This window comes from Dermacentor silvarum, chromosome 4 (assembly GCF_013339745.2).
Source record: "Dermacentor silvarum isolate Dsil-2018 chromosome 4, BIME_Dsil_1.4, whole genome shotgun sequence".
NCBI classification, from domain to species: Eukaryota; Metazoa; Arthropoda; class Arachnida; order Ixodida; family Ixodidae; genus Dermacentor; species Dermacentor silvarum.
In genome coordinates this window covers 6,800,989-6,827,536 of record NC_051157.2, presented here as the reverse complement: position 1 = coordinate 6,827,536, position 26,548 = coordinate 6,800,989, and the positions used below count along the sequence as shown (strand labels likewise).

Below are 26,548 nucleotides of genomic sequence, written 5' to 3'. Positions count from 1 at the left end.
CTACGCGGCGCAACGAAGAGCTTAAACAGCTTCGCTATTAAAAGGAAAGGCGGATCAACCAAAGTCGATGCGAAAGAAGACGTGCATGGCATATGAGCTTTTATGTGCTTAAATTGAGGCGTCAAAGGTGATGCTGCATCAAGCGAAAGCGTCAAATGGCCCATTGAGCAAAAAAGGCAGTTGAGCGGCACCTCAACTCGCATTGCCATTGGCTGCGACGCCACGTCACGAGCGCTGATCGACGGAGCAGAGCACAGAGCGGGCGAAAGGGAACAGCTGTTGTTGCGTGAGGGCATCGCCGCGTCGGTGGCATGCGGCGTTGCCACCGCAGGCTGCTGCTTGCTGGTTCGGGCAGCACGCACCGCAATATTACTACATTACTCGCAGCGCAGAACTCGAAGGACCGCTCAGCGCCGTTCAATTGGACATTAATGCTTTCGCATTCACAACTTCGGTGTCCTCGGATTTTTTGTATTAATTTGTTCGTTCCATTGTCGGACTTTACATTTTTTTTCCGGACATTCTGCAACTGGTTACTGCAACTGACCTATACGAGCACACGTCTTATCCTTATCACCTTTGCCTTTGTTGATGAAGTTCATCTTGCTTTCATGCCATCCAAGCGGAATTTTCTTCGTTCTGATCACTTGCTCTATGACCTCAGCAGTGCCTTGCTCCTTGGACCGAGGTTTCTGATTAGCTCTATCGGGATTTCATCGGGTCCTGCGGCCGCGTTATTAGGGACATTTTCTTCTGCTTTTTTTCCAGTAAAAGTTTTCTTTTGTGGGATCTGTTTGAGCTTGAACTACGCTTTATTTCGTGCCGAAGTTATCCCCAATAACGTCTGTAATGTACCGCAGCGCATCGTCTCCTTCGAAGATGTTACCGTCTTCGTCCCTTATAGCCGTTTGCGAATTTTAGAGTGATAACTCTATTACTCCAGCTAAAAGCCCAGAGAACGCTTGGTTCCGCATATCTGACCTTCAAGCTCAGCCAAGGTCGAATCGGGACTTAGCCTACACTACCGGCGACTGCTGCGTATGCCGCGTGGGCACCCATATCTTGAAAGCGATCTGCGGTGTGGACAAAGTGCGCGGTCGCGCGGGCATCATTTTCAAGGCGATCTGGGATGTGTACAAAATGCGTCGAGTCTGGTAGCTTCGTATGCGCTGTGCTTTCGACGCTTAGTTCGCGTTGAAGCGAGACGCAGCATGAAGGTCAATTCGTTCGCTGCTGCTGCCGCGTCGAGCACCGTCTGTGTGTTGTCTTGTGGTGCAATCGAGGATGCGGTAGTTGCTGATGGCGCCGAGCATCGTCTGTGTCCTTTCGAAACCAAAGCAAGCAAAACAGTGCTATCGCTCGACAAACTTGGTTTAACCGCGTTCAATCACGGCAATTTCTTTAGTTGAAGCTCCGAGTGCTCTTACATGGTTTTAGAATCTTTTTAGTGCGCATTTGTTTCTTTTGCGAATGTTATGCACACAACGTTCACTTGCCCATTTAATTTTCTCTTGCACGAGCTCACTGTCCACCGTTTTCTTTGCTCTGTATTCGTTCCTTATTTCTGGACACACTGTGTCATCTAGTGGCACTGCCGAGAAGTCCGCGCGTGGCCTCCGAGACGAGAAGCGTGCGAACACTGAGAATTGTTCTCTCGCTTGCCGCACACCCAGTGGCACATACTCAGTAACCCGAGTTGGCGAGAGGTTCCTTGAACGCAATGCATTCATGGCGCATGTCACTTTACCTCCCCTCTCTCCCCAGCGTAGGGTAGCAAACCGGATCTTCCCATCTGGTTAACCTCCCTGCATTTCCCCTTTCTTCTGCCTCTCTCTCTCGCTAAAGCGATGACGTGAAATACGTTCATTGAAAAGCGGCACATACCCAGTGCACTTGTGGTGCATGTGTGGGCTTGTGCAGGCCACTAATCCTTTCGTCTTCGTGATGCAGGTTGGTGACCGCCGCTTTGCCAAGAAGTCAAATAACTACTTTTTAGTACAGCTGCCAAGCCCACAGTAACGATGTTGTTGCCGATTGTATTCATGCCATTTTCTCCCTGCTACTATTACTCTGCGGAGATATGGAAACTAACCCCGGTTCGGATACTGCAGCTACCCTTTCTGAGCTAGAAAATATAACTACTGGCCAATCTAAGCTTATTTTATTTTTTTATTTATACCATACATACATACATACATACATACATACATACATACATACATACATACATACATACATACACACATACACACATACATACATACATACATACACACACACATACATACATACATACATACATACATACATACATACATACATACATACATACATACATACATACATACATACATACATACATACATACATACATGCATGCATACATACATGCATACATGCATGCATAGATACATACATACATGCATACATACATACATACATACATACATACATACATACATACATACATACATACATACATACATACATACATACATGCATGCATGCATACATACATGCATACATGCATGCATAGATACATACATACATGCATACATACATACATACATACATACATACATACATACATACATACATACATGCATGCATGCATGCATGCATACATGCATGCATGCATACATACATGCATACATGCATGCATAGATACATACATACATACATACATACATACATACATACATACATACATACATACATACATACATACATACATACATACATACATACATACATACATACATACAGGGGCGGATCCAGGTTTTTTCTGAGGGGGGGGTCAGCTGCTGTCAATGATGATGATGATGATGATGATGATGATGATGATGATAGTAGCCTTTCTTATTTACCGAAATTTACCGTTTCTGCTCACGATAAGCCCGCGTTTTATACGGCTTGAGCAACACCTGTAGCCCGCCGTGGTGGCTCAGTCAGCTCAGGCGTTGCGCTGCTGAGCACGAGGTCGCGCGATCGAATCCCTGCCGCGGCGGCCGCATTTCGATGGAGGCGAAATGCAAAAACGCCCGTGTGCTTGCGTTGTAGTGCGCGTTAAAGAACCCCATGTGGTCAAAATTAATCCGGAGTCTTCCATTACGGCGTGCCTCATAATCAGAACTGGTTTTGGCACGTAAAACCCCAGAAAGAGAAAGAAGACCTGTAGCGAAGCCAGGTATCGGTTTCTCCGAGCTTATAGGAAAAGGATGTTACCCAATACAGCCATGTGCTTGGCGGCTGCGCCTGATAATGCAGGGTGTTCAAAACTAAGCTTTATGGTTTTCTTAAAGTTAGGCACTGGGAGGCACGCGAAGACCACGTGTGCAAATAAGGGGGGCACAAAGTGAGATGATAATTATCGCTGTGAGCAGCCCAATTAACTAAAATTGAACAATTATTTTTTGTCGACTGCAATAAGTGGGCATGTTTGTATTGAAAACTTAGAGGCAGTAGTGTTTCTACACAGTATCAGTCGGAAGAATTATTCTAGCGTGTTCGTGCTCCGAGATATCCGACTCCAAATTTCAATTGTCGTACTGCGCAGAGTTATGGAGTTGACGCGAGAGCGGTTTAGGCTTTGTGTTGCTGTGGAAGGGAGGCATTTTGAACATTTTTAGGGCATTGACATTTTGATGGGTGAAGTGTTGTCATGAGATTTGTGCATGACAACACCAAACATAAAGCGGGAGTATGAAATATTCGTTAGCATAGCTAAAAAGGTTTCTGCTGTTGATGGTGCAGTTGTTGCTCTTGATTTCAATAAAACTTACAATACTTGGAAATCAGCAGTCACTTTACTTTCGTAGCCCAGACAAGGACCATGCCCGGTAGTCTAGTCACCATTACGCACGCGTACTGCCCTCCGGCTTCTCCGCTCGCACCATTATCTCGGCATGGCAGCTGCCGCCATCTGTACAGGCTGCGCGGTTGCGTGTTACGACAGCGCTTACGGGCTCTTCGATTTTTATTGAGATAGCAATTATATGGACACTCAAAAGCAGATTTCTGCCGTCGGCGTCGCCGTCGCCGTCGCGTCGCCGTCGCCGTCGCCGTGAGGTTCCGTATGACGTCATTTGGAGATGAAATCGTCGCCGCGCGCCGAACGCTGTATGTGCGAGTGAAAGGGCGCGAGGGGCGCGTCTTTCACGGGGAGTGAACGCGCGGCGGAGAACAAACGCGCGTTCTGCGCCGTGCTCGCTTAAGGGCTGCAGAAGTAGGCGTCTCTTTTCTCCTTTACAATCACCATATATGTAGAGCAAACGCGCCTTCTTCAGACGTGCGAGAGGCCGTGGGGGAGGGGGAGGGAAGGGAGGCGACGTTTAGCTGCGGCACCAAGTGCCTATTTATATCAGAGGCTCCAGCAACAGTCACCAACGCCGCACGCATTTTGAGCTAACGCGGGCAAAACGCCGATGGCGTCGACAACAGTTCTGCGTGTTGTTGCTACCAAAGCCGCTCACCTTACTTCGTATGACATTGCTGTGTTGCTATCGCATTCATTGCTTCGCCCTTAGGGCGAAACTGTGACATTTTTTTTTATTGCGATAGCAATTATATGGACACTCAAAAGCAGATTTCTGCCGTCGGCGTCGCCGTCGCCGTCACCGTGAGGTTCCGTATGACGTCATTTGGAGATGAAATCGTCGCCGGTAAGTGGTTCTTGAGGGAAAGGGAAAGGTTGGCGCTATCTTCTGCAGCCCTTGAGGGAGCACGGCTCAGCGCCATCGCGCCGAACGCTGTATGTGCGAGTGAAAGGGCGCGAGGGGCGCGTCTTTCACGGGGAGTGAACGCACGGCGGAGAACAAACGCGCGTTCTGCGTCGTGCTCGCTTAAGGGCTGCAGAAGTAGGCGTCTCTTTTCTCCTTTACAATCACCATATATGTAGAGCAAACGCGCCTTCTTCGGACGCGCGAGAGGCCGTGGGGGAGGGGGAGGGAAGGGAGGCGACGTTTAGCTGCGGCACCAAGTGCCTATTTATATCAGAGGCTCCAGCAACAGTCACCAACGCCGCACGCATTTTGAGCTAACGCGGGCAAAACGCCGATGGCGTCGACAACAGTTCTGCGTGTTGTTGCTACCAAAGCCGCTTACTTACTTCGTATGACATTGCTGTGTTGCTATCGCATTCATTGCTTCGCCCTTAGGGCGAAACTGTGACATTTTTTTTTTCATTTCACCAGCCGTGAGGGGAAGGGGGACAGTTATCTTTGCCAATGCCTCCGCCCAGTTGTCAGACTAAACGCCGCACGCAACAGCCGCGTCACATCAGGGAGGAGCTTTGCGCCGATCCTCACTCTCTTGCATGCGTAATCATGGGAACGACAACTAAAATTTGGAGTTGGATATCTCGGAGCACAGACACGCTAGAAGAATTCTTCCAAGTGAAACTGTGTAGAAATACGACTGCGTCTAACTTTTGAATAGAAACATACACACTTACTGCAGTCAATAAAAAGTTAATTATTCAATTTTGGTTAATTGGGCTGCTGACAGCGATAATTATCATCTCGCTTTGTGTCCGCCTGGCCGCATAACTGATTTGCGCAGGTGGTCTGCATGTGCCTCCCAGTGCATAATTTTAAGAAAGCCATAAAGCTTAATTTTGAACACCCGGTATATCTAGCCTGTATTGTTTCTTAAAATAAAATTTGGGATAATCTTTTGCAGGTTCGTTATAAATGCGTAAGCACGGGTCCGTCTTTGGAGTTCTGTTGGGACACCTTGATTTCCTTAAGGAGATTCTTTGTGTTCGGCTGAGACACCTTCGTTTGCTTTGGAGGACTAACTCCCGTATTATCAAACAGCCCTCGACTCGAAGCTCTTACTCCACTCTACCTTGTTGAGCACAGCGCCGCTTCTCGACTGATAAAGACGCGACAATTCTCAAGAATTCCCGTGAATGATCTTGAAGCTCAGTGACCACTTCTGTGGAGGGATGGCGGTGCCATCTTCTCTCTTGAGTCGTGGTGGTGTGTTGACTAGAGGAACGTTCTTGAATACGGGCGTAACGCTCCGCTCCAACGCAGCAACTATACTACGCTGGTTGTTTACAATATGCGAATCACCGCGTATGAAGACTCACGACGCCACCTGCAAGAATAACGATGTGGCGTAGTAGCCGAGAGCGCGAGCCAACGTCTTCATGTTTTGTTTCCCACGCGACGTCATGCTTTTACACAAGGCGCGCATCTGCTCCCGTTTCTCTAATCACGCGACGCCATCCTAGGCCCGCGCACTGGCGTTGGCCGCTGACGTCACCCTCCCCCACTTCGCAGCCGCGGCTCGAGGCTTCGCCCCGCTCCGCGAGAACGCTCACTCAGATAAACGGAGCCGGCGGCGCTTGAACCTCCTATGCTTAATGTACGACAATAAAACTCCGAAGTTACAATGAAAAACTTGTAGCGTACGAACGGCACTGTGCTCGTACTGGATATTGTCAACGTGTAACTGCTGATCACAATGAGTGCAAAGTTAAAGTTGCCTATGCGTAGTTCTTAGTTTAGCTGTTAGTTGTTATTATTTATATATGAACACTTCAGCGAGAGATCTCTTTCATTAAGCGGGTTGGTCGCGGAACCGATGACAGCCAATGAGGCAACCGTTGACACCCCAAGGGGAAATTAAGTTAATCAGGCGCGAAGGCGCTCGAGCGGATCTTGGCGTGCTTGGCAAAAGGGACGTCCCCTTGTTCATTCGACGCCACCGACGGGACGAGTAAGTCACGGCAGGCGCCAGGAGGTCCAAAGTGTTCATGAGAAAAAATAACTACGGCAACTTCGCGACACCACAATCCTACGGAATACAACTAAGCTTGTGAGCGAGCTAGCTTTACTTCTACATGGCTGATACCACTGGTGCTCGCGAAAAATACTTTTGAAGAATGCTGGTGGCCATATTTTTTTTTGCGACAGGGCCATCCCCCTGTCAGCGAGGGGGCGATGCAGAAATCTGAGGGGGGTGGGGGGGGGTCAGGACATCCGGACATCCCCCCTGGATCCGCGCCTGCATACATACATACATACATACATACATACATACATACATACATACATACATACATACATACATACATACATACATACATACATACATACATACATACATACATACATACATACATGCATGCGTGGGTGCATGCATGCATGCATACATATATACATACATACATACATACATACATACATACATACATACATACATACATACATACATACATACATACATACATACATACATACATAAAAAAGAAATACTAAAGCAATGCAACATATGCAATGATCAAAATAAAAAATGAAAGCGACGACTAAATAAGATTAATGGAAGGTACACTGAAGGAATACAACATGATAAACATTAGAACAGTATCAGACGGAGTTTAAGGCACGAGGAATAAAGGCCATACGCATATATGAGCACTTATGCGTATGGGTATATGGTATATGAGCACTTATGCGTACCACTCTCGTGAGAGGAAAAAAAAATCAACAAGTACCAGATGTTGATGAACGAGCGAACATTGCAAAATACTGAAACTAATAGAATAACGAAGATGTGAAATGCATCAAAAAATTCACCTGTAAAAAGAAGAAAAAAAGAAAAACAGTAACAAGGCTTGCCGACATATATCAATACCGTTAACATTAAAGACACATGCGTTCAATAGAATCGGTGCTTATCAATTGTGATAATGGCAGGCTGTTTCAATCTGCTACAGTGCACGGGAAGAAGGAAAACTTAGAGGTTCGGGTGGTTCGGATGTTAAAGAATCAGCGTGACGATGCCGCGTTCAACGCGCTGTAAGTGGTTTAACATAAGCCTGTGGGTGGAGAGACAAAAAGTTGTTTTTAAGCAAAAAGAAAAAAAAAAGAAATTTCAGTCTTTGTATTTTCCTACGTGGCTGTAGCGCTTGAATATTATGTTGATTCATTAGGCTAGTAGGAGAGTCACTTAGTCTATACTTAGAAAAAATAAACCTGATAGCTTTACGTTGAATCATCTCTAAAGCGTTAATGTTAGTTTTCTTATAGGGATCCCACACAACGCATGCATATTCTAGTTTCGGTCGGATTAGTGAAGTGTAAGCCAGTAATCTAGTACCAGAGGGAGCGTGCTTTAGTTTGTGCCTGAGCATACAAAGTTTCCTGAAAGACGAGTTACATATGTAAGAAATGTGGCTATTCCAGCTGAGGTCACTGGTTGTTGTGATTCCAAGATGTTTATAGTGGCTGACTTTGGTCAGTGGTTCAGAGCCGAGGTTGCAGACAAACGACTTTTTTTTATGGAGATGTAAACAGTTTTTTTTTCTCTCTGTTCAATTCTATGCCCCACCGACTGCACCAGGAAAGAACGTTTTGAAGGTCAGAGTTAAGCGTTAATTGATCTTCGTGGCAAATAACCTTGTTAAACAACACACAATCGTCAGCAAATAGTCTAACTTGATCAGTATGAGAAATTTAGTATAGTGGTGTCATTTATGTATATTAGAAGTAGTAAAGGTCCTAGCACACTACCTTGAGGTACTCCAGGGGTTACTGAAAGTTCGTTAGAAGAGTAATTATCAATTGAAACAAACTGATTGCGATTAAACAGATAAGCCGCCACCCAGTTAATAATATCGGCTGGGAGGTCTATCGATTGCAGTTTTATTGCGATAGCAATTATATGGACACTTCAAGCGGATTTCTGCCGTCGCCGTCGGCGTGGCCGTGAGGTTCCGTATAAAGTCCAATGGTGATAAAATCGTCGCCGCGCGCCGTATGTGCGAGTGAAAGCGCGCGGGGGACGCGCGCCTTCACGGAGAGCGAACGCACGGCGGAGACCAAACGCGACTTACGTCGCGCGAAAGGCCGTGGGGGCATGGGAGGGGGGCGAAGCTGTCCTGCGGCACCCAATGCGTATCTTGCACCCGGCCGCATGGGTAACTGGCGACGCAATCTCCCACGCGAAAGGAACAAAGCGGGAAGGCAGAGCGGGAGGGAGGGGGGCTTCTACTCTGCCAACAAAAGCGTTCTTGTACTTTGCGCCGGTGTCGGCTTTCGGTGTTGTCGCGCGCACCTTATCTTAAAGGGACACTAAAGAGAAGCAGGAAGTTCAGCTGGAATAAAATAGGGACCTTCAGGAATGCATGCAGGTTTTGTTGGGTGCAAAAATATGAGTTATTAGCGGAGAAATTCGTAAACAAAGACCAAACATCTCTTCCTCAAATCTCTCACCCCAGATTCGGCGCTGAAGCAGTGTCGCCACAGATTTCATTGCTGTCAGCGAATCACAGGGCGCCATGATACGTCACCGCTTGCGTAAACGGCTGAGGCGCTCACTCCATCATATAGGCTGCATGGCCGCTGCGTTTGCGTTCGCTGCGACGTCTGTGGCCGCAATGGATACCGTTGCTGACGCTTAACCTTGCAACGAAGAGCTCGCCAGGGAAGCAGGACTTCATTTGAGCGACTTCAGTGAAACGGAGTCCGAAATGATCGTCCGTGCTTGCGCGGTAGGTGTTTCCGCGTACCATGGCGGTGAGCCGCTGGCCGCGCCGACGGAAAGCGAAGCCTCGTTTCCGTCGACGCCAGGCGACAATGTTCCCGATAGAACAAGCGTAGAAAGTTCCGATAGAACAAGCATACTCGGTATGGTTTTTTCCTGTTTTTATTAATGACATTCAGCACTCACCGAGCGGCCAGTTTGCTGCTGCAGGGGAGGGGATTTGATGAAGGCGACATTGATGGAACAGCTGCTCGAGAAAGGACTGCCCTCTGGGGCACGCCAAGATACTTTCCGAAAGCAGAATTATATACATAATCCGAGGGAGAGGAATGCAGAGAGCACACCATCGGTTTCTCTGGCTCTTTTGCCGTTTTATCATCGGTAGAGCACTCAGCCATTGCGAACGCCGGGGCTCATCGCGTGGCACTACATGGCAGGACACAGTCGGGTCAACGCTGCCGCTGCCCCTGAACAAGCGCCTTGCGCCGTTGATACAGCCCTGAACGCTACACACACGAGGCATTTTCTGGCTGTTTCCCGCGAAGTCAACGTTTTTCGAGCCACGCAACACGCAACCAAACACTGCAACACTATTGACCCTTTTCGCGGAGCAGTTTGCTCTAGAGGAACGAGATGGCGCTTTCGGCGGCGCGCCATACGTTGCCTCAGCGAATGCGCACGAATACGAAACCATTACTGCTTCTGCCCTGCTACTGTGTGATCAGATGTCGGAAATGCAACTGGGTGTTCGCGAATGCACACTGCCAAATTCATGCTGCAAAATGTGTAATGATAAAGGGAAGACATGTGCGGCAGTTCGCTGCAAAAATAGTGATTCGCATATTTGGAATGGAATCAACCTGTGTCGCCGCTGCTACATAAGGACTGCCTGTGTTGCCGCCCTTCGCGATGCACGGCTTTCCTCAAGGATAAAAAAAGGCCTAATTCATCCACCTGAGCTGTATAGCTAACTTCCAAAGAAAGGACTTCAGCTCCAGAACGTCGGCACTTAAGAGTGAGTACCGTTCGTTACAAAAGAAAGTAGTGCGCTTAGTGGCATAGTAAGTTTACCGCACGTTATCTACACACATCCACTCTTACTCGCACGAAAACTTACGCCCACCCTATCGCCAATGTGTGAGTGAATAGGCGCACACTTGAATCAATGTGCCGAAGCATGAGTGACGACACCGACAAGACACGAATGTTGGAAGCTGAACGTTTCGTGACGGTACACAGAGTAAGTGAGGGACTAGCGATAATATACCTCCTTGCTAAACGAGCTACCGCAAAGTACAGAACATTTATATTCCAAGCTTTGTGCGTAGAAAGAACAAATCTATCGCAGCAGAGCACACTCGCGAGCGATTACGCTGAAAATAAACAATCAGATAGTGGCCGCACTGAGGAACTGAGAAACTTTACTGAGTGAGAAACATGACAAGCCGCTGGTTCAAACTGTTTGCCAGATAAATAACGAAGAGCACACTGATCCCGATTTAATTCATAAGCGGAAAGTTTGGACAGCTTGGAATAGATTTCTAGCCCCGCTTTTAGCACAAGCACCGTATACGCTGCTCGCGCCGTATGGATAAGACGTAATGAGCTCTGAAAGCACTTACATGTCCTCTAAAGCTGTGGCCAAAGCTTAGTGTCGTCCACACAGCCACCGTCTACGATATGCGTCGAAACGGAGGTTTGCTGCGCCGCACCGGCGTCACGCGCTTGTATTGTAAACGCGGAGGCAACGGAGGCGGCTGAGGCAAGCAATAGACGCGTCACCACGTGATCAAACATGGCAGCGCCCACGGGAGCGCCGCGAAAAGGGTCATTAATAGAGTGTACTATACTCGCGGACAACTTTCTGTGGCAATGAAGGGAACGCTACGGAGGCAAAGCGCGCACAAGTGAGAGCGCTTCTGAGAAGAGTCCCGCGTTTTAATCCACGTTAGTTTAGGCCGAGGAAGAGAAAGCATGAACAGCTTATTAGCAACAGTTAAATAAGACAGAACAACCCACGGAATGTAAAAGTTTACTCATTTTGCGGATTTTCCCTTCCGCGTCTGGGCAAACGCGAAACCGTCGCACGTGGAAGCTGCGTCGATTCAGCGCCTGTTCCGAGCCACCAAACGCACTGTGAAACGCTGCCGGACTACTTGGCGCGGTAACACATGTGCAGCATCCACACGCCCGTAGCTTTCCCTTCATTGTCACAGAAAGTTGTCCGCGAGTATAGAATACTAGTGCACTCTAGTCATGAACAGGTGCGCGCGATGATGCAAGGCGCAAAATCGAAACTACGAAACTATCACGACCGCATGTAACGCCACGCCATTTTTTTCTTATTACTAATTTAATTTAGCACTAAACTTGTACGTCCTCGCTTGAAACAGCTTAAAAAGTTGGCAAATGGTGTTTATGTACGTTTAAGGTGTATTTCATTTTGCGTTTTATTAACAACGATAAATCGCTTTCGACCAAACGCGGCCGGGCTGCGTTTGTGATCTCCGACGTCACGAACGCGTAGTGCGGGAAATTCGAAGGGGCGTCAGCACCTATCCTTCAGTTTTTCGCCATTTTCTCACTTATTAAACCTCTGTTCGCAATAAGAATGGTATGTCTGTGATCGCGATAGGATAATCTACCATTAAAGCTGAACTTCCGGTTTCTCTTTAGCGTCCCTTTAAAGCGATCTCCACACGGCTCTGACCTTTGTATGCGCTGTGCTTGCGCCGCTCAGTTTCCGCTGAAGCGATAGACCGCACGAACCTTCGCTCGATGCGGCGGCCGCGCTTCCCCACGCCCGCGTTTTGACAGTGGTTGTCTGCGGTCATCGAGTGATCTATTTATGTTTGCTTGTGCGCGCTGACACCACGCTTGTTAATTCAGTTAGTAAGCGAATGTGTCAAGCTTATGCCGCCTATAAAACTACTATCCCTACTCCTTATAGCTCTCTACTAATTTGCTATCGCAATTGATGCTTCGCCTTTCTGGCGAAACTGTGACATTTTTTTGTATAAGTTTACTGTGGGGAACAAGGTCAAACGCTTTCTTAAAGTCTAAAAATATTACGTCAATTTGGCTTGACTTGTCAAGAGCACTTTCAAAGTTATGAATAATTGTCGTTAATTGTGTCACAGTAGAGAAACCTTTGCGGAAACCATGGCGGTGATGAGAAAGTACATTGTTGTCACTTAGGAATTCGGTAATTTCATTAGCTATATGTTCGATTAGCTTGCAACACGATGAAGTTAATGGTATCGGAGGATAACTGGTCACTAGGGTTTTGTCGCCTTTTTTTTCGGTATGGGAACGACACGTGAAGTTAGCCAGTCTGTACGAAGATTAGCCGAAGATAACGAGGAACGAAAGATAACAACAAGAAAAGGGGCTAACGCTTCAGCATACCTGCGCAGAAAAGCGTTCGGTATGTTGTCTGGTCCTGGAGATGATTTAGCTTTGAGGTTCAGCAACATCGACACTACACCCGGTTGCGAAACAATATCACAGTTCGAGTTACATGACATGCGGTTAAGGCAAGGTAGATATACTTGGTAGCGAAGCTTCCATAGAAGCCCATACGTTCAAAACATGGCGGTTCATCGGCGGTTCATGGGGCTTAGCGCCATCTGTGTGAGGAAGGAACATTTCCGGCGGATGAAAAAATAGTGTGACGTCATATCCGTTAAAAACAGAAGTGACGTCATTTTGTTTTCAAAGGCGCGAAATTTATTTTCGGAGGCCGGCCATTACAGCTGTATATTCAAATGCCCCGCCATACAAGGACTTGGTGGGCGTTCCGAGTTTTCAGCACGGAGAGCGAGGCAGGAAAAGGTCTGCCGTACGGGTATCAAAATCGCATCCCTGCACTAAACATACTTTCTTTGGAGGCCGACGAACGCTTTGGTCGTAGAGTGTTTTCGTCGGACGCGAAGCCTGTCGGTCAGCGCTGTCGCACGAAAACAACTAAAGTGAACAATTATCTGGCGGTCGCAACTTACTGCTTTTGACTGAACAGGTTAAGAAACAATGAAACTACCCCCGTCACCAAATTTAGGCAAACGTCGATAAGCAAAACAACACAATGTGAGGGGGGCGTATTGCAACACGTGAGCGTTACGAGCGCGCCTTTCTGCACACTGCAAGAGCTGCATTGCATTGCAAGTGATAGCGACGTGAACGAGGGGCGCTCTTGCAGTGGGCGCTGAAAAAAAAAAGTATTTATTGATAATGATCAAGTGAAACAGAATTGCCACTTCTTTTCTCGCCATGCGTATATAAAATTGTTTAGGAACTTTATTTTCGTTGAATGAATCTCTGTGTCTCTCTTTAATTATAAAACGATTCTTTATTTCCCAATGTTTGTTCCCTCAAAACATAGTCGCGCTTCAATCGCTGCTCCCATAACCACCCTTGCTGATGTCGGTGACAATTTGTTAAACCGCTTTTCGCCCGAAGCTTCGCGACCTATGTGAGTCGACCTTGATTAAGGTTTATACTACCATCGACATTTGAACAAAAAAAACACTGAAATTAATGATTGAAGTGCTCTTTGATACTTTGTTTTTCGAGAGCGACATGGCCCTCGTGAACAATTGGTAAATTGGCTTGGTTTGTGTGCTTAGAAAAGCCCAAAATTCTTGGGGTGCCGTTCAAATAAAATTTGGCAATGTATGCAATGTATGGAGAAAATACCAGCGCTTAGCTTGCCGTACTTCTTGGTTTAGTTTATTTTGGATTTCGTGAATTGAAAGACGTGAGGCACGTCGTCGTCTTAAGCGCTTAACTTCTATTTTAAGGTGTAAGATCTCCCTCGTTATCCAGGGAGTAGTCTTGGAAGTTCTTTTTTTTTTTTAGTTTTATCGGGAATAAAGTTGCTAAGGCAGTGAGTGATAATTTTTTTAATTTATCCCAAAGCCCAGTAGCATTGTTACCGTGAAAGTTATCAAGGCACAGCTGAAGGTAATCCAAGACACGAGAGAAATCTTTAACAGTGGTAGATTTGGCTGTTATGGAGTTAAGCACTTCCAAAGGAGAAGAAAAATATACCGCACTATGATCATAAATTCCAGGTTGAACGGAAACAAAAAAAAATTTCTAATGAGCGACTTACAAAAACGAAGTCGAGTATGGTTGCTGACGTACCATAGATGCGCGTTGGCTGCTTAACAACCTGGTGTAGATTGTGAGACAGAATGATGTCATGTAAGTAACCTAAGCGTGAATTATTCCCTGTGCAGAAAAATCCGTTCTCCCAATCAATATCTGGTAGGTTAAAGTCGCCTACAAGTAGTACTTCATCGCTTGAGAATGAAACCTTGTGTTCAAAAAGATCACGAGAGAATTCTGAGGGCGAGTCAGGTGCTCGATAATTGGCGAATAGCAATAATTATGTATCCCAGCAAGTAAGCTTTATTGTAACAGATTCCAAGTTATCGGCCTGACATAACATCTTAGTTTCAGTTATCCGCGACAGACCGGAATTTAGCTGACCTCGGCAAACGTATAGCTGAATTTGATTACGACGGTCTTCTAACACTTAGATACAGAAGCTGTCCGCGCCGACACGACCAAAGCTATTTCAAACCTAGAGCACGTTTTGAAGATGCTGAACACGTGCACGACGGAACGATGTGATATTCTACGGACTTCCTGAAACTACATTCATGCTTTATCTGAATCGTATACGCCCAGTCAGACATTGCCGCGAGCATTTAGATATACATATCGACGCAAAAAAGGTAGAGAGAGCCCCCATCGTCTTGGACGTTATTCGAATGACCGGCCTCGTCCAATAGTAGCAAAATTCACATTTTTCTACACAAAAGAAACTGTCCTGTCGAGCGCCCGGAAAATAAACGTACCAATTATGGCATTAATTGGCGAAGACTTTACTCGTGCAGTTCGAATTGCGCACAGCCACCTCGTTTCATTTGCTAAGAAGCAATCCGCCCCATTTAATATGCGCTAAACCACCCTGCACATCGGACCGAAGCGCTACGTCTTTGATAGCGTATCTCAAACCGTAAAATAAGTTGCATAGCAATCGTCTGCACAGAAAAAATGTGACTAGCCACCCCCAAACCATGCCAAGAAATAACCTCTCATGGTCTGTCATATACACGAACATTCGCAGTTTCTTAAGTTGGCGTGAACTCGTCTCTAACGTCATAATTTCTTCCAACAGCAACATACTGATACTAACATACTACTGCAACGTGGCTTGCCCATGACTTCACTGACACAGAAGTACTTGCTTACTTATCAGGTTTCCAAGTTTTCAGAAATGCCTGATTGCTGTCGGCCCTGATTTATCGTGCTAACTCATAAACCTCGTATCCGACCTAGAAATGTTGTGGCTTATCTGTCACTCGTCTCCTCAATCCGTTTTACTCGGCGTTTGCTACAGGGCTCCGCATATTTCACCTAACTTTTCAGGTAAGCTTAACAATATTCTGAGTGATCTTACTATTCGGAGGCTTCAATTATCCGGGTATCGGCTGGCAGAAATTAAGTCCTTCAAGTACGAACCACGGAGAATAAAAGGATTTTATAGAATTAAGTTTATTTGAGTGCCAATCTCACTCAATTAGTAAAAAAAAAAAAAAAAAAAACGCGCGTTGCTAGCTACAGTGCTAATATTTTGGATCTTATATTAACTATGAATCCCAAGAGCTTATCATCCATCACATGACTTCAAGAAATTAGTGATCACAAAGTTATTCACGCAGAGTTTTCGCGTTACCCTGAACGCCGCAAAGAACATAAAAAAAAAATCAGAATGCGATGTTGGTTCATGCTTGACATCTGTTTCTGGCGTAACTTGGAAAGGAAGAACAGTGGCGCTCTCTCTGTCCCGTCTCCTTTCCGTTTAGTTTTCCTTTCACCAGAAACACATTTAAAACATTAAAAAAAAACGATTGTTCTCTATGATGAAGGTGACTACGGCGCAATTAACAACGAGCCCAGAATTTTTCTCTCCTATATTTGAAGCCCAATTTTGCAGCATATGCCTCTCCATGAGAGCTGGGAAATACGCAAAATTCAGGAATTGGCCACCAATTTCATTCCTAAAATTATTTTCCATGAGAACCACCAAAAGCCGTGATACACTAAGAAGTTGAATACATTAGAAGGCAGGAAAAAACGCTTTTTTCGTACTGCTAAGCTGAGAGGCTCTCCTAATGCGTGGCAGCGATATTATACAGCCCAGAATGCTTACCTGATTGCTGTGCACAAATTGCTAAGTACAAATGCGATTTGACAGAATTGTTAAATGGCAAAAAGATCAAATTTTACAAGTTCATCAACCCTATCGAATCAGGCGCTATCACTCTAACTAAAGAATTGGGAAAAACCACCGGGGACCTCGAATGTGTCAACTTTAACATTGCTTTTAGCAGTCTTTACCGAAGAACCCATTACATCTTTGCCTACGCCACCGGCTATAATTGTATCTACGCCTGCTGTCACAATATCTCACGATGAAAATGTATCTTTGTTAGAGCTTTCTTCATCGACAGGCATCAATGAAATAACTTCCAAGCTGTTACATACTGCATATCTGCGCATTTGCCTTTCTCACTCACTCTCTGTATGTCACATGCCAAATGACTGGAAAGTGGGGAGGGTCGTTCTTGTCTACAAATTTGGTAAAAAAGATTCCCCACTAAATTACCGCCCCATATCATTAACAAGTGTCCCGTGCAAAATCATTGAGTATGTCATTTTCATATCATGGCATGTCTCGATAAAAATATTTTTTTTAATCCATCAGCATGGTTTTGAATGAATGAATGAACTTTATTTCTCGTCCAAGCGATGGGAGGCTGGGACTAAAGGCACGAAAGGCCTGACGGAGGTCGCAGCCTCCACAGTTACAACAGCGGTGATAATCAATGGAAATGAATACGTATACAACGTACACACATCTCGTACGAGAGAACAGAATTTCAGTAACAATAAAGATCATTATTGTTCATTGGATTGAGTAAACCACATAAAACATTAGCACAAATGGTATCTATATGATTTTTTGTTATGTCATACATGCATACATACAGATGTGAAAGAAACAAAATATCAATAATTAGCGAAAGCAATGTCATCGGCGAGTTATAATGTACAAGCTCTTTTCCGAAGGATCTTTCAGAAGCGCTAAAATTTAACAGTTCTCCTATCTTGTTTAATATTTCTGTCGACTGATATAGGACTGTTTGTTTTCCATAATTTGTTCTTGTTTTTGGTACGTGTCTGGTTTTCCGGCGTAGTCGGTAACGAGATATTCCATCATTGTTTTGGTGAATTATCTTCGTTTATGTTTGGTGACCAGGAGCTTCTTATACTATATTCTTTCTGCCCGAAGAAGCGAGTAACACTGGAATAATGGGGCTGTTTCAGGGTCTACGAAACGGCCATGGTAATTGGAGTATATACGAAGGATTCGTTTCTGTAAAAGAATTAACTTGTAGTTTGTTTTTGAAGTTGTTCCCCAAACTAAGACCCCGTGGCAGAGTTTAGAGTAAAGGAGAGCATAACTGTTGTTTGAGCCAAAGCGGAATCAGCTGTGTTATTCTATTAATGATACCGACAGATTTAGAAAGGTCAATGCAAAGCATCCTTATATGTGAACCCCAGGATAAATGTTCATCAAACCATACGCCTAAAAATTTTTGTTCTTGGACATGGTTAGTTGCCGTTCCATTGAAATAAATGTTAATGGAATTCGGTATGTTCTTGCTACGAGCTCTGAATGAAATGTATGTTGTCTTTGCAGTATTTAATTCCAGACTATTTTCTCTCAGTCAAACTGACAAGCGATTAGGTACGCATTAACGATGCCAGTAAGTCGGGAAGTGTCATTGGAAAAAACACGTTGGTATCACCGGCATACATTTCCTAGTCGGGAGAGTCAGGTATTCGTACCATATCGTTTACATAAATTAAGTACAATAGTGGGCCCAGTTTTGTGCCCTGAAGTACACCCTGTTTTATAGGTAAAATGTCAGAGGCAATAGAAATTATCTGAACAAATTGGTTTGGATTCGTTAAATAACTTCCTATTAAATCATTAGCGACGCCACGTATCCCGTATATTTCGAAAGTGCTTCTCATGCAAGACGCAACTGGCCATTTTCCTTCATAACTTGCATGTTAAACCTCGACGCCAACATACAAACTGACGCAATTTTTCTCAGATTACGCAAAAGCGTTTGATAAAGTGCCACAACAACGACTGCTGCTAAATCTAATCCAGTTAAAGTTGGACCACAACGTTCTGGTTTGGATCGAGGAATTCCGGTTTAACCTATCTCCACACGTTCTTGTTAATAACCCTGTTCCTGTAACATTTGGTGTACCCCAAGGTTCCGTTCTCGGCCCTCTTCTATTTCAAATATGTATTAACGACTTGCCTCAACATTTATCTTGCCAAATCCGAATGACGGTTGAGCAATTTACCGATCGCTTTCTAACCATTGTGACTCAGTAAACATTTAACATGATCTAGACCGTTTCCAGGAATAGTGCCACCGGTGGCTATTAACCCGATTAAATGGAAGCTGTTTTCCGTTACCCGTCAAAAGGGTCCCGTTACATTCCCGTACGCAATTGCTAACGAACCTATACAACCAGTAACATCATTCAAATACTTGGGTGCTACTTTTTCCAATGATCTGTCATGGCATGCGCATGTTACAAACGTCATATCATCGGCAAATATAGTTCTCGGTTTTCTGAAACGTCACCTTCGTCACGCGGCCAAACACGTTAAATTACTAGCCTTATCCGTTCAAGTATGCGTCAGCCATATATATGGTGCGCGCATCAAGTATGCTTCGTAGATGAGCTTGAAGCGGTTCAAAATCGCGCCGCCAGTAACTCATCGTATTCTCACGAAGCTAGTGTTGCCGCCCTCAAAGTGGGTTGCGAACATTATCTTTCCGCCGACACGTAGCAACACCTTGTCTAATGGCACAACGTTTCTGTTCAATAGCGCTCCTTATACATCACCTCACGCGCATACATACCTCCTCGCACCAAATGCAAGTTTCTCATACACGAGTAAGAACTGTTACGTTTTAAGCATTTTTTAAAGCGCCTTAGGTGTCCATATATATATTTGGCGGTGACCTTGCACTGTCCATTGCAGTCACCTTTGTAGTGCCTTTGGCGAAACTGTACCGTGACGAAAAATGGCTGACGCCGCAAAGAGTAAAAACACGTCTAAAAATGCTCGGATTCATGTTACATTCTTGCGCCGTTCTTGTGTTGCATAAATACTCTACTTTAAATAGCTATTGTCAAAACTGAGCTGTAAAAGCAGTTTTTATTATCCTATTGGCAGTGGCGTACCCACTATCTCGAGTGGGGGGGGGCAAACCGCACACGATCTGACTATATATATATATATATATATATATATATATATATATATATATTTCGAATTACTATTACAAGTGAAAAAGCCTGTAAATGCCTCTGTCAGATATTTTTATATTTACCAGACACTGATCTATTTATAAAGCGCACATGGTAAACCATGGGGGCCCGAAAAACTACTTGAATTTGCATTTATTTCTTGCAACTATATAAAATCTCAAGATGATGCAGGGACAAAAGGCAGAGAGTGCCCAGAGGTCACTGATCCCGCCCGGTATCATTACAGCGCACATAAAAACATGCGCATTTGTTACAGGCAATTTTAGTAATTAAACACAGAATTGTGCTTGGTGCTTAAGTCTACAGCACAAAGGTGTCGCTATAGTTAAGGCAATAGTATTGACGAGGTTATACACAACGACGTACATGATGAACATAAATGACTTGCAATATTCACAAGGACAAAAGACGGGAGATGTGTGCGACCTTGGAGAATTGCAACCAAATTTCCAGCGCAGCTGTTTCTTTCGAACAGTTGCAATAAAAGTTACAGTTTCCTGTAATTCTGTCGTATTGTTTAAAAGGTTGCCCATATATGGTTGTTCCGTTTGAAACATTACCCGCATGTAATGCCTCGGAGAAGTTCTGCTTGGAATTCTTTTTAAAGCCAGTAATTCATTGACACAGATGTTACTTCACCATACCATTTACCATAGTGTACTCCCTCCCTCCATACGCCCCCCCCCCCCCCCCGCCCACTCAAATTTCGCCAGATTTGATATTGGTTGAGTTCATAGTTCTCCCAGGACACCGGAATAAATTCTGCTTTATTCGTAAAGCGCATTCATAAAGCTCCGGATCACTTGCTTGTGTAATTTACTGCAAATATCATAATTATATAGCCCAGTCTTTGACGTTCACTTACTCTGTGCCCATACCGCGCCCTCTATTTACGCCAAATATAAACATAGTGTCTTGTTTACTTCACCGAGAACATCGCTGAAAGCAACTAGGAACACCTTCATCATCATCAGCCTATATTTATGTCCACTCCAGGACGAAGGCAACTCCCTGTGATCTCCAATTACCCCTGTCTTGCGCTAGCTGATTATAAATTGCGCCTGCGAATTTCCTAACTTCATCACCCCACCTAGTTTTCTGCCGTCCTCGACTGCGCTTCCCTTCTCTTGGTATCCATTCTGTAGCCCTAATGGACCACCGGTTATCCATCCGACGCATTACATGGCCTGCCCAGCTCCATTTTTTTTTCTCTTAATGTCAACTAGAATATCGGCTATCCCCGTTTGCTCTCTGATCCACACCGCTCTCTTCCTGTCTCTTAACGTTAACCTTAAGATTTTTCGTTCCATCGCTCTTTGTGCGGTCCTTAACTTGTTCTCGAGCTTCTTTGTTAACCCCCAAGTTTCTGCCCCATATGTTAGCACCGGTAGAATGCAATGATTGTATACTTTTCTTTTCAACGACAGTGGTAAGCTCCCAGTCAGGATTTGGCAATGCCTGCCGTATGCACTCCAACCCAATTTTATTCTTCTGTAAATTTCTTTCTCATGAGCAGGGTCCCCTGTGAGTAATTGACCTAGATAAACGTACTCCTAAGTTTACAGACTCTAGAGGCTGACTGGCGATCCTGAATTATTGTTCCCTTGCCAGGCTATTGAATATTTATTATCTTTGTCTTCTGCATATTAATCTTCAACCCCACTCTTACACTTTCTCGGTTAAGGTCCTCAATCATTTGCTGTAATTCGTCCCCATTGTTGCTGAATAGGGCAATGTCATCTGCAAACCGAAGGTTGCTGAGATATTCGCCGTTGATTCTCTCTTAAACCTTCCCAGTCTAAGAGCTTGAATACTTCTTCTAAGCATGCAGTGAATAGCATTGGGGAGATTGCGTCTCCTTGCCTGACCCCTTTCTTGATAGGTAACTTCCTACTTTTCTTGTACGCCTTATGACGCATGAAAATAGAGGGGAGGGGGGGGGGGGGGGGGGGAGAACGACGACTCAGTAATTGTTTGCGACGCTTATAACTAGACCAGGAACGTAAAAATTTTGTCACACATTGCACTTACCATGACCCCCTTCTCCTTTCCATGAAATATAAACCTGCTGTAGCTTGCAGCTATGTCGGGACACTGGGAAGCATAGCTGAAAGCGGCCGTATCACACGCTTGAATAAGAACTTTTTTTTACGAATTATGTGTTTGATACAACCTCATTTACCTTCGCACAAAGAGGTTTCATAGTGTACCACCAACTTTTGCTAAATTTGGCCTTGGTGGCGTTTATAGTTCTGTCAGGGCAGTGGGCACAATTCTGCCCTGCTCGTTAGATAGGCTCATAACACGGTAGAGTGCTTGCATATGTAATTTATTGCGAAAGCCTCAATTACCCTTCAAATTTGAACTTTACCTGCACATCAAACATTACCTGGTCCTCAGAGTCACAAAATGTCAAGAAGCTGCTTCCTTTAGTTCCGTGAGGACACCAGGCGAACCCAACATATCACGCATGAAAACGTAAAAAGAAATAAATGAGGGTTCGATAACTATTCGTAACGCTTCTAAATAAGCCAGAAACGTTAAAACTTCCAGACACATTGTAGTTAAAATGCTGCCTATTCCGTCAGAGTATAAAATATCTGACACGCAGAGTTACCTAGGGACATTGGGAAACCTAGCTAATTACAGCAGCGTGATAGATTCGAATATTTGCTTGCAGTTTTTTTAAAGCTGTATTTGATCAACACGCATTTATCATCGCACATAACCTTGTCGTATTGTTCTCCCTGTGTTCAAAAAGTTTGAGCTCAGTTGTAGTTTTAGCAGTGACAGCGCAGCCGTCTATTTTATCGGAAAAGGCAAATTTTCTCCACACATTTGGAATATTGCCTATATATATTGCTCATAACATGCCCCTAATTTCCCCCGATACAATCAAGAAGCCATGTTTAGCTCACCGAGGACACCGGAGGAACAAACTACGCATCTTGTATGATGCACGGAAACACATGGAAAAACGCGGGTTTCATAATTATCTGCAACACTTGCATTTAAAACAGGAAAATGAACGTTTCGCAATGCATTGCGCTTCGAATTCGCCATAGCTTCACAGAATTCCAAGTCTGTATCTCGTGCAGCTCAGTAGGGTTTCAACTTGGTCTTGTTGGTTTTCCATTATGAACGTCTAGCATTGCGCATAAATAACATGGACAAAAGAAGGAACACGGTTACACACACGGCCGGAGCGCAAACTACCAATAGTTTATCGCAGAGAAGTTGTTTTAGGAGTCTGGGAAACATTTCGACTAGCGGCAGTATGACCCATTGAAACACTTCAATGAGTAACTTTCTTCAAAGGCTGTCATGAACCTACACATAATAAACATATATCGCTCATCACTGAGAACATTGCTTCGAAAATATAAACACTGTGCCAGACATAGTTTAGCAAGAATACCGGGTGGAAGCAACTAAATGCCGTGTATAACGCACAAAAATTGGGAGAAAGCGACTATTCAGTAACTGTTTTCAGAGCACATAAGCAGTGCAAATTTTCGGTACACGTCACCAAAAGGTGGCCTTCATTTCTTGAAACTATGAAATATCTGCTGCTCTTGCTCCTGCCAGGAAACAAGTAATAATGTAGCTCGTATTTACAAACAGCCTGAAAATGAAATTGACCAATTCACAAGTGACACGTGCCTTTAGAAAAAAAATCAGGTCAGTGTTCTAATGGTAATGAAATGGCTCTGCACGTTCTACCAAGGTCATTTTCACGAACATACCGACGTTAAGTCACAATGAAATTCAACAGTTAGACCTGTAAGATGTTTGATTAGATTTTTCACGGTGATAAGATACTGAGACTGCAACGCTATGTTATGACTATCTCTGGACGGAGATTCAACTGTTCCAGCATTTGGTAATCCAACGATTTCATGCCGTAAAAGGCACACTAATCGTTGGGCATGGCTGGTTATATTACTTTATCCGGACCGCTCCATACCCTCGCCCGCAGGCTAAATATAGCAAGCCGATTGCGTTTTCAAATACGCTTAGGCGGTCCCAAAAAAACTTGGCATGGTGCAAGTAGCGCAAGCGGCAATTTGATAGGGCGGTAACAGTCCAGGCCTTCTCCGCAATGTGAGAGCGTGTTTGGCGAATCCAATCCTCCGCGTCGCCCGCTACAGCGCGTCGCGAGGAGGCACAAAAGATAATCATCGCATCCCAAGCAGGGAAAAGCATTACTGACGTGACCACTCGAATAAGAAAGAAAACTTTGCTTAAGCTGTAGTTTTGACGGGCTTTCCAGTGTGCAGCCGAAAATGCCCGCTTTCAAAAGTTGAGGGGAAGGGGGGCAAATGACATACTTTGCCCCCCCCCCCCCCCCCGGTAGATACGCCTATGCCTATTGGCGTGCGTTCCGTGCAGGTTTAACAGTGGCAAATGCACGAATTCGGCTGCTGCGATACGGCTAAGCCCCGCTGAGCGGCATCGACCCCAGGTCCCCAGCTCGAACTTTATGTGAGCGGCTGGCGAGTGCTCGTGCATTTCAAGTTCCGAAGCATGTTTGGATTCATATTGAGTACGACTAAACAGGAATACAAGCTGCGGCAATCGCGTTACGCTGCGATGTATTCGTTCAGAGACACATCGCACGGTGACTGGTTTTGTCGGCGCAGCTGCACGAAAGCCCGTCATCATATTTCGACGACTTGCGGTTGGAAGTCGCGCCAGTGTCGTTGCCGGCCTCGGTGTACTGCCCAGGAAGCGCCCAGTCACACAAAGCGAAAATTACAACCACTGACAAATACACGAAACCATTTCAGCTCGCTTCATGAAGCGTGCCTCTCTGCATGCCGTGGCGCCCCGACGACGTACATTTTGTTTCTCGCGGAGTCCGCTATAATTAAGATGGCGCCACAGCGCAATGAAAAAGGCGGATTACCCCGTATGTGCACTCGGAAGGAAGCGAAAACAGTAGAACGTTTATAAATGGTAAATTACTCTATAGTGCCTCGCAGTAAGTCTTCGATCGAGACTTCTCGCTCTACGACTTAATGTGTGTGGAGCTCTCTTACAGCACGCAAATTTACACATGTATAGTAAAATGCTTTGTACAGCTTCGTTAGAGCGCACGAGCTGCCAGCTCAGGTACGTAGACGCCTGGCGGCGGCTACTTGCAGTTCGAGGTAACGCAGCCACATATGTTGCACCATGCTCAGACCCCGCTCTACACAACAAAGAACGGGTCTCTAAACAAGCAGCACATGTGCGCTTCTCCACTCACCATTGACTGCTGGCATAATACGATGACACACATGTTATACCGCGCTGACACTGGAATGAGTGAAAGGTTACCTGCGTTACGGCCATCACAAAGAACGATGTCCAGCGAAGCACCTCGGGCCGCGCGATCGACGCGGTGCCCGCTGCTTCTCCGTCGCTATCAGAACAGCGGCGCCCCTTTCTGATTTTATTTCTCATGGGCTGGATGCTTATCACCGGTGCGAGAACGCGGCGACCAAAGTCGGATACGAGGTCGTTAGAGGGATTACCGCTTTGGTCGAGCTTTTGTCACAATCTCCGCGTCGGCGCCGCAGAACCCGGACGCCGCCTTCAACAGGAAGTGTCTCATATCGCCAAAGCAAGCTTCTGTCAAAAAAAAAAAAAAAAAAAAATGTTGCGCAGTTTTGCCGGAGGACAAAGCATTGAGCAATGCTTTGCGCTAGAGCTCCTCACGCACGGTGTTCTAACAATACACTCGCACCAAGATTTAAAAATATGCAAATGTCACGTAGCTGGAAAGAACCAAGGTAATATCGTTTGCCGTCACTTGGAGATACTCAGATTATTTTTGCATTCCACCTAATTAAATAATTAGTCTTAATTAATTAATCAACTTCTCAAATTATATTTTATTATCAAAATTATTATTATCAAATTATAATCAACAATCAAATTATATGCAGACGACTGTGTTTTATATTCAGTAATAGACAACCCCTCGGATCAAGTATTACTAAATGATGCGTTTCAGAAGGTAGTTGCCTGGTGTGAAGATTGGCAGATGTCAGTGAACTTTGAGAAAACTGTTTTTATGTGCATTACTCACAAAAAGAAAAAGCTTAGTTTCAATTACTCGGCTAATAATATTTTTCTATCTGAAGTAACAGAATACAAGTACCTTGGCATGTGGATAACTAACAACCTCAAATGGAATCGGCACATCGATAAGGTAACCACTAATGCCTATCGTAAATTGTTCTTTCTTAGGAGAGCATTAAAGCTGTCCACGTGTCCCGTTCGCTTATTAGCGTATAAAACAATTATACGCCCAGTACTAGATTATGCAGCTATTATCTGGGATCCGTTTACGCAAACTAACATCAAAAAGCTCGAACGGTGCAGAGAAAGGCAGTTCGCTTCATTTATAATAACTTCTCCCGTACCTCAGTAACAGAACTCCTAAAACAAGCCAACTTGCCTGCACTAACAGAGCGCAATCGAGTTTCCCGACTAAAATTCTTCTATCAGCTTGTAAATGAACACTACAACATTAACATCACTGATATAATTACATTTTCTTCCGGGTATGCCACAAGACAAAGGCATCAACTAACAGTGACACCATTCCGCGTAAAAAATAATT

At 44.9% G+C, this 26,548-nt stretch overlaps 1 protein-coding gene across 1 annotated transcript in view; it reads right to left on the bottom strand.

Moving 5' to 3' along the window:
• Positions 1-25,349, bottom strand: part of LOC119449372 (uncharacterized) — a 98,193-nt gene extending 72,844 nt beyond the window's left edge. The window contains exon 1 of the mRNA XM_049666751.1: positions 25,258-25,349. Coding sequence (XP_049522708.1) covers positions 25,258-25,272 — 15 coding nt within the window. The 5' untranslated portion in view covers positions 25,273-25,349. The remainder of the gene's footprint in view (positions 1-25,257) is intronic.
• Between the last annotated feature and the right edge of the window lie 1,199 nt (positions 25,350-26,548).